The following is a 9839-nucleotide window of genomic DNA, read 5'->3' on the forward strand; positions in this document are numbered from 1 at the left end:
GAGGGAGAGAGAGAGGGAGAGAGGGGAGGGAGGGAGAGAGGGAGCGAGAGAGAGAGAGAGAGAGAGAGAGAGAGAGAGAGAGAGAGAGAGAGAGAGAGAGAGAGAGAGAGAGAGAGAGAGAGAGAGAGAGAGAGAGGGAGGGAGAGAGAGAGAGAGAGAGAGAGAGCGAGAGAGAGAGCGAGAGAGAGAGCGAGAGAGAGAGCGAGAGAGAGAGAGAGAGAGAATCGTCACACAAAATAATGTAGGCTTAATAACCCTATCTATATATCTCAATAGTCTTAATTTTATATTCTAATCTATAACAATCGTCTTCATTTATAGACAATAGGCATAATTGTAAAACAACATATATCTATTGCAGTTATGATTTCATAATAACATACAATTGTATAAAACACAATTTGCTTACATCTTTGTTCTCTTTTGATAATCAAACAAAACCGATTTAAATGACAAAAAGAATGCAAACAAACAAGTGAAATGAACTAAATTGCTGAATTGCTTTTGATTCACTGGCAGGTGCGACAAGTGAGGAGGAGCAAAAAGTGAACAATGAGGGGGAGATTGAACAAAGAGAAAGAGTAGAGGACAGAGAGAGTAATGAACAGGAAGAAGACAGAGGGACTCAAGAAGATGGAAGAGAGGCTGCAGGTTATGGAAAGGAGAGAGACGTGGAAAATGAATGTTGACAATGTGTTGTGATCATTTTAGCCTCTTCTGCATGTCTTGATCATTAATAGTAACAATCAACTGATTCTTATGCATTACACTTTCAAAAATAATTGATGCTGCAGCCCACTGATATGGTTTGAAATCAATATATTATCGAATTTGTGACCCCCCACAGGACTTAAAAAGCACCTAACTAGATCATGAAAATCCCAAAAATCTCGGGGGTGTCCCCCGAACCCCCTTAACATATTTGGACCTCGTATTTAGGAAATCCTGGATACGGCCCTGCCTGTGCTGATAATTACTTTTGTTTAAAGGCAATAATACTCGGTGACACTGTTAGCTGTTGTATTGTGGAGTGTAACTAACTAAAAAAGCGGTGAGAAAAGCGGTCTGGAAACGGCAGAAGTGGAGTTATAAGATGGGGGAAAAACACGTGAATAATTAAGTTGAGGAATTGCAGAAAAAGCAGTTGGCTAGCTGGAAACGGCAAGAGCTACATTTTTTTAAATTTGAGTTTACGGGGGGGAGCTGTTAAAGTGTAAAAAATATACTATTGTATTGCCAAGTGGAACAAAGCATCAGTAGCAGTGTGACGATGACTATGGAGAAATAAATTGTGCAGCGTCACACCTTGTGGAAAATACTTTGTCAAGTCAGACTGGTTTCCTCATTCCAAGAAATATTTTTTTCACACTGATAACATCTCAGAGGAGGCTGTGGATTAGTGCGTTTATATTAGGGTCAGTGGGGCCCTGGTTCAATCCCCACTGCAGTAGGGCTGCTCGATTATGGCAAAAATCATAATCTCGATTATTTGGGTCAATAATTGATATCACAATATAAAAAAACGATTATCCATTTACTTTGAAAACATCCATTTATTGGAGAAAAAAATGTGAACAGCATGTTTTTAACAGTTGATTACCCTGAACTTTAAGTATAACTCAACTGAAAAAACAATAAATAAAAATAAAAAGATTAATAATAATACAAAAATAATCGTTTTATTTTGATTACGTTGTTTTTGTAATTGTTGCAAGCCATAATCGTAATTGCGATTTAAAATACGATTAATTGAGTAGCCCTACACTGTAGTCAGCATGTCGTTGTGTCCCTGGGCAAGACACTTCACCCCAAATTGTGAGAAAAAAAACACAGTATTGAGTATACAAATCGTTTTGTATAAATAATAATAAATGTATTTTGTAAGTTGCTTTGCAGAGGTAAAAAAAAAAAGAAAAGGACAACAAATAAATATTTAGACGGGCCAGATTATTCTGATGTAGCCTGTGATGTAGAGCGATGATTCGCAACACTTGACCCTGACAGGCTGTCAAAAGAAATATCCTGTCTGCAACTTCACACATCCACCTTTTGACTTCTCCAGACACAAATATAGACTTTTTGCACTACTTTTTATTATATGTGTTGCATTGTTAGAGGAGCTCAGGTCAGAAGAATGTCATTGCCATTTCTACACTGTCGCTTTGAGCTTATGACAATAATTATCTTTTTTAATTTCGTTTTTTGAAGGCACAATCCATACAAAGAGTCAACAGAATCCAAACAAACATATAACTAATTAATTATTGTTTTTATCAAAGTGGCTACACATAACAAAGAGTAGAGGGGGGTGTTGTTGTACTGCCGTGAGCGAACAAACTTGTCTGACAAGTAACGGACAGTTTGCTCAGAAATAAGAGATTTTTTTTAATTTTTTTTTATACGAACAGAAACAATTTTAGCATATAGGCCTCATGGTTTCAGTGGAAACACTTGGCACCTTACCTCTCATTGAGAGTGTAATGCAATAATCTCGTTACAGCTTATTTTAAAACCAATATCTTCCTCCAGAATGAATTAAAGGCCAAAGTTGAACAAACTTCTCTGTGAAATGGTTACTGATGAAAGCACAACTGTTGATTGGCGTATAGTTGATTTAGAAATAAACTAAAAACCCTGATCAGAGATGAACATCGACTGATTCTTTTGTAAAGCATTTGCACGCCATCAAGTGGTCACTTTAAGAATTTATCCTGGGTGTGAAATGGATGATCTTGGCAACCCGTTAGCTTTCATCCATGCAGCTTTTATGAAAGTGCAAAGAAGTGAGACAAAGCATCGAAACCTGTTGACTCCTACATTTGATGCACATGAATCAGCATGCGATACATTTTATTTAAATTTGAATGATTCATAATATTTGATTGTGTACGAATTTCTTGTCATTAAGGCGTTTGAAACTGCCCGTAACACGTCTTAGTGTGAGGCTCATGCACTAAAGAACAGCTTTTAATGTTAACACCTTATCGGTATAGATCATGTCTTTAAGTATCGCTTATATATATATTTCCTCCTCCAACACTCAGAACCGTAAGAACGACGAGGCGTCCTACGAGAAGATGCTGAAGCTGCGCAGGGATCTCAGCCGAGCCGTCACCATCCTGGAGATGATCAAGAGGAGGGAGAAGAGCAAGAGAGAGCTGCTGCACCTCACACTGGAGATCTTTGAGAAGAGGTAACATCTCCCGGGCTGCACGCACAACACACGGAGACATAAACAAAAGGCAATTAGACAACCAGCTGGAGACAGAAAGGCGGGTTATAAAGTGGAACAAAAAGAGTGGAAAACTTAGTGAGCTTTCTCTCCTTGGTGATTTTCCTTAATTATGTTTCATTGGTGTAGTTTGAGGGGGATAAAGATACCTCGATTAGTTGGATAACTGGCATCTTGTTGTTGGTAACTACGTTTCTTTAGTCGATAAGTCCGTTATTAATCATTTCTCCTTCTGATTCACTTTTTTCAAAGGAACTAGTGTCCTCTAGTCAACACAAAGTGAGGCTTTTACATAATTCCTTGTGGAGAAACTCTTTTTTTTAGTTCTTCAAAGATCAAATTGACTTGAAAATTGATCAGTGGAAGAAACGGGGAAAGCTTAAGACGACAAAAAATGTCTTGAAGTGTTAAAATTCACTTTGCTAGTCATCAGAAGAGATTGATTATACATTTTAGAATTTCGTCTTCATAGTCTTCAGTTTACGTCACATATCCCTACAGATCATTTCGATATCAAGACATTTTCTTCTCGTTTCACAGTAAAATGCTGTCAGTGAGTGTCTTAGTGACAGTGAATTATTTATCTTCCTCTTTCTGCATCGTTAAGTATCTCTAATGGCACATTTCCACTGCAGGGCCTCGCACGGCTTAGTATGGTATAGTTAGNCTCAGAGAGCTGCTTTCTTTAAACAAACTCAAAACGACTGATGGCGCTTTTCCATTGCAGGGCCTCGCACGGCTTAGTACGGTATAGTTAGGCCTTGGTAGGCCAGGCTCACTTTATGCTGCATTTCCATTACAGTTTAGTAGCTGGGCAGTAACTATAGTAACGCAGTGTAGGCGGAGCCGTGACGTCATCTTCAATGCGAACCACAGAAAACCAACATCAGCTGTTAGCCCTCAAGCTCACAGCTTCTCTGCTTTAGTTCTCATATCTGTTCAGAAACTAGACAAAAGTTAAACAAGTACAAACCACAGACTGTCTGTGTCATGGCGAATACAGTCGCTGGTTTATTTATGTCTGTAGGCCGTTGTTGTGAGTGTGGACGGTCGGAGCATATACAACGTTAGCTTAGCCAAACTCCATTCAGAAAACACGCATTTTAAAAGGCTTTTCACCTTCCGTCTGTCTGCAGACTTGTCAAAGCATTAATTCATGGTTTTTACTAACCGGTATCAGTATGTTGTTACTTCGGCATCATTTTGAAACGTGTATTACAATTAAATCACGGTCAAATATGTTCATTTTGTTGTAGTTGTAGCCCCCTTGCCAGCGATTCTCTCACTAGTTTAGCATATTCAGCCCAGTTGTTGGCCCGGAAAGAACCTGGATTTTGGAGAGCTAGAAAAACTGTGAAACAGTACCCGTTAGCCGGAACTAACCCTAGTGGAAACGCAACAAGAAACGCTGTGCTACGCGCTGCAGTGGAAATGCGCCTTTAGTGACAGTGATGTAGAAACACCCCCATGATCAGAATCAGAAAACCTTTATTAGTCCCACAGAGGGGACATGTACATTGTAGAAAAGAGCCAAAGACGGCTTAATGTTAAATGTTTCATTTGTGTGGTTCGAGGGGGAGAAGGACTTCTCTTTTCAAATGAAAACGTGTTGAAATATCCCGGTTTTCTTCTCCAGGAACGTCATGTCGGACTACAGTGGGGAGGTGATGGCGGAGGTGTTGGCTGAGCGGGCGCTGGTTAGGCCGCAGATCATTCCCCTGGTCCCCGTCACTAACCAGTACCGACACCAGGACCACATGGACCTCAAGGACTACAAGTCCAAGGTGAGGCTCGCTTCTATCAAAAAATATTTGTTAAGCTTTATTCTTACTTTAAAACGAGGCATCCAGAAATGACGATAATGATTGTAATTCAAATAAGATTGTCTGTATTCTATAAGGGTGTGTTTCTATTTGTTAAATACTTTATTTAAATGAATGTCATTGAGATTTGGGATCCATTTTTTTAAAGAAAGAACTAAATGATCATGTACAGTATTACCATCGACGGACACACGGTCACTTCCTAGCACTACATTATTCTATACACATTATATAAAGCACTAGCAGAAAGTATAACTTCAAAAATGTGCAAGTTAAAACATTCAAGGAGCTTTCACTCTGTATTACTATTTATTACAACTGTATTTAATATTCTTTACAACTGTATTTAACTTGTATATGCCTAATCCCAGCACCTAATATGTATATGCTTCTAAATCTGCACCTTGGTTGGTGATTGGCTAATGGTTACACAAGCCAAAACATCGTTATGACATCATAAAGAAGATATTTAATCCTATTTATTATACATTTATATACATTATGCCTTTGGCTACTCTTTGCACTTTCTGCTTGGATGCATTTCATTGTACAATAAAGTTAAATCTAATCTTAAAAACTAAACTAAACAAGAGTTACAACTAATGTTAAAATGTCTTCTACAAAATAAATACTGTACAGACAGGACAGAGATACGTAGGCTACCCTTTAGAGTGCTTTTTAAATCTCATGAGTTGTGTCCTTTATCCCCCTTTAGCCCGAGAAGGCGGAAGTCCCCCGTCAGAAGAGGAAATACGAGAAGAAGCAGAAGGCGTTGCCGCTGTCGTCGGGCGCACCCCACCACCCGGGGCCTGCTGTCTTCAACGCCAAGGACCTCAACCAGTACGACTTCCCCAGCTCGGACGACGAGCCCTACTCCCAGGTACAGAAGCGCACACACGCGCGCACACGCACACACACGCACACACACACACACACACACACTAGTGATGGGATTTGCGGATTTCATGGCTCCGTTCCTTTCCGAGAGCTGTTGAAATGAGCCGAGTTTTTTTTTTTTAAGTGGCGGTGGAGATTATTTGTTGACTCTGCTTTAAATTGATATTTTGGCTTTACGAATGTTGCACTCCACTTTATCATTGCCTATGTTTTTGTTGAAGTGCATCCAAATGCTGCTGCGTTTTCGCGTTTAGCAAATTCTTTCACCCGAAAAACACGTCGTCTACCTGTACCTGTATCACCGGCACGGGCTCAGTCAGTAGGGGCTTGGACTGTGAGCTGTAGGGTTGCCGGTTCAAGTCCCCGAACAGACCTAAAAATGGAGTGTGGACTGCTACTTGGAGAGGTCCCAGTTCACCTCCTGCCCTGCCGTGATGCCCTTGAGCAAGGCACCGTACACCCCCCCCACTCCCATTGCTCCCCGGGCGCTGTACAGTAGCTGCCCACTGCTCCTAGTACTAAACTCCTGGTACTAGGATGGGTTAAATGCAGAGAATACATTTCGCTGTATGCTCTGCATGTGTGACCATTAAAGAGGGTTTCATCCCTCCCCAATTATATTCTATCACTTTTTATGTCTCTCTCTCTCTCTCTCTCTCTCTCGCGCGCGCGTGTTCCGTTAAGACCTGCCTCTGATTGGCTAACCCACAACATCTCACTCCTCCTGCCTAAACCTAACCAGTCAGAGTAGGGGAGGGTCTTCACGGAATATGCTTGGTGAACAAAATCAAGCTTTTTCACTGTTCACGTAAAGGCGAGTGGATTTATGGCAGGCAGTGAACCAACGATAAAAAGAACATCTCTCACCAAGTACGACTCGGTTCCCTTCGTACCAAAGAGCCGTTCAAAAGGGGGGGGGGGGGCGGGGGGGTCGCCGCGCCGGTGCCACTCGCGCAAACTACTCTTGAGCAGTCGTCGCGCGTTGCGTCCGAAGGACGCGGTGTGGGGCGCAAGGTCCAGGCGTGGGTGCCGGTCGGGGACGGCGGTGGGGGGGCGGGAGGAGGCGTGGCGTGGACGTCTGTCTCTGCGTGCCAGTGGGGTGTAAGGGAGTGAGAACCCATGTTTTGGAGACTACACATTAAACAGTAAGGTAAAAGATAAATAGGAAATTTAGAGAGGAGAGATGGGAGCCTCGTAGCGAAGGGAAGGTTCGAATGTGTAGATTCGGCAGAAACCGAGAAAAAGACGACATTGTTACATGGGTAAAAAAGGAGACACTGGCTGTTATTGTGGTCGCGGAAAAGACTAGAGGGGCCTGCGCACACCGATTGTAGGTGACAGGGATTGCTGTGAGTGGACTAGAACGGTAAGGACTGACACGTTTACTCTTTCTGTTACGGAAGACTTATTTAGATTTGACTTAGAAACATCCGCTATGGGGGGGGGGAAGCCGGGCATTGACTTCTAATACGTTCTGCGTTTTAATATGTTTGCATGTTTTGATTACAAAGAGCTACTGAAAAGTCGTAGCACTTTCGACTTAGGAAAATTGTGAGAAACACCCAGTAACGTTAATTTACACACGGTAGAATTGGAAAGGGCAAAGAAGTGAGCTATGGTTGGAAAAGTTCAGTTGAAACTAGGAACTTGTTTTTTTTTTTTCTCAAAGAGGTTTGTTCTTTAGTAGGCACTGTTCGTAGTGAGGGAACGACAACTGAATCTTCCGGTGGGATGTACGAAAAGCTTGGCTTTCACTAAGTCGTTGAACAGTTGTTTGCCTGTTAGCTGGATTGTCTGTCGTTTTGAGTTAATGGGCTCTTGTGGTTGGTGACGCTCGAATTCGGTGATTACCTCTCCGCAATCGTTGTGAGTTTGGTACAATAGGTGGTTGTGTTGTTAGAAGTTACGTTGGGATTAACAAGGAGCAGAGATTGGGTCGGCGAGCGTGTTTGGTGTAAATCGTTTGGTGTTTGAGCGAGGCCCTTGTGGCTCCGGGGAGGGCATGTCGTGGGTGGGTACGATCTGTTTGTTGGGTTTCGGAGGGAGGACGAGTACATGACGTATGCGGTCGCACACCCGTTGCGCTAAAGTCGATTGTGTCAGAGAGTTTGGGTGGACAGAGTCGTAGCGGATGGGAGGTGACGTTCACGATGTACAAGTGACAATGGGGCCACGAAACATGCCAGGAATTTGAAAAGAATCTTGTAACATATTTGAGCCAGTTTCCGACCCACGAAACTTGTCGCGCGCGAGAAATTTTATCTTACTTAATTAATGAGGAGAATGTGCGCATCATGGACCGTCGGCCGGAAGGAGCGCTTTCCGCTATCCGTGGCAGACCCAGCAGAGGAGGAGACGAAGACTTCTCGGGACTCAGCGGTCGACACTCCCGTCTCCAGTTTTTTCCAGTCAGATGCGCGGCACATGTTGCGTCTAGATATTGTGACTTTCGGTATCTCAGCACGTTCCTGTGCTCAGGAGTTTGGGCTTCACTCAATGGCGTAAGGAAATCTGGTGGAGGCCAAAGGAGCAGCGTCCGGTTGCCCTAGAAAACTTGATCAAAAACCTTTTATGCGACATTTATTTATGTTCCAGACACCAAATTGGCTTCTGTAATTTGTGTAGTCTGTCAGCTGGGGGTGACTACTAAAGGACTTGCGCGTCAGACTGCGAGCAGAGCGCTGCTTGCGCTGACCGGAGCAATTGGTGTGGGACTTTAGTTGCCCGTTGTCTTCAACAGGGCTCCGCAACAATGCGTGAATGGGTGGGGCTTGTGCCATGTGTCAGGAGATTTAACAGAACGGGAGCAAAGACGAACTTTCGTTCTGGGGACGGAGGGGACGCGTGTTGGACAAGTTTTGTGGTTGCGAAGTTGAAGCATGTTAAAACTTAGACAAATACGAGACTTATACGCTAGGAATTTCGGAACCGCACTGCAACTTCGTCGCTGGGAGCGACATCAAGGAAATTAATTCCGGTAGGGTGCAAGTTCGTAGAGAACGAAGACGGTGTGATATAAGGATAGCTAGAAGCTTTGAGCTATTTGGTGGCATCGCCATCGGTGTGAGCGACCGTCTACTAGACCGACGTTGGTTTTTGCACGGAGCCCAGGAAAGAGCAAAAGGTGCTCTGGGAATAAGAAAAATGTGTTTATAATGGTGTTATTGAAGGTTCTGTAGGGCCGGAACGAAAAAACAGCTCCCTTTGGGGTAGGCGCGTCGAATGGAAAGGCCCAGCCGTATGTGTTTATGCACGTAGTGACGTTGCGAGATAAGTGATAGCAGAGGTACACCAAAAGACGTTTAAGCTCAGTCGGTTAACATAGTCTGTTGGTTTTGTCTCCCCCGTCGACCTTTAGACTCACCTCCAAATGGGGACCTTTAGTAAGCTGAGCGTTGTCACTTGAATGCTACGAAAAAGAATTCTTTACGACGCTACTGTGTGACAAGACGAGACACACTAAAGAATGTTAGGTATATTTGCAGGAAATTTTCTCTGCACAGGGGTGGACATATGGGTAGACCTGTGATGTAAGTTGTTGTTGTGGTTATCAGGATATTAAAAGAATGTAGTAAAAATGTTGGAAGTGTGATAGGGTGACAGAATCAAAGAAAAATAAATCCGTTTTAAGTCTGACGGTCTAAACGTCTATAAGGGTTTACGCCATATGTAGTAGACAGAAGTACTGAGATAAGTTACGTGCGCTTTATTAGGTTTAATTTTGCGCTAATCATGGGTTCTTATCTGCGTCAATGCACGTCTTTATACTTGAACCTTACGTAAACTTGTTTTTTTTTCGTTGTTTGTTTGCTGTGTAAGAGACTCTGTGTGCCGGTTACGAACCGACGTCACACGAACGGCACTTACGGACACACAACTACAACTGC

The 9839-nt window shown here is 42.8% G+C and overlaps 1 protein-coding gene across 1 annotated transcript in view; it reads left to right on the forward strand.

Annotated features, from left to right (window-relative positions):
• Positions 1–9839, forward strand: part of LOC104964079 (enhancer of polycomb homolog 1-like) — a 51229-nt gene that overhangs the window by 15967 nt on the left and 25423 nt on the right. The window contains exons 3-5 of the mRNA XM_010792802.1: positions 2994–3193; positions 4869–5016; positions 5771–5935. Coding sequence (XP_010791104.1) covers positions 2994–3193; positions 4869–5016; positions 5771–5935 — 513 coding nt within the window. The remainder of the gene's footprint in view (positions 1–2993; positions 3194–4868; positions 5017–5770; positions 5936–9839) is intronic.

Source organism: Notothenia coriiceps, unplaced genomic scaffold (genome assembly GCF_000735185.1).
Source record: "Notothenia coriiceps isolate Sejong01 unplaced genomic scaffold, NC01 NC01_scaffold00036554, whole genome shotgun sequence".
NCBI lineage: Eukaryota > Metazoa > Chordata > Actinopteri > Perciformes > Nototheniidae > Notothenia > Notothenia coriiceps.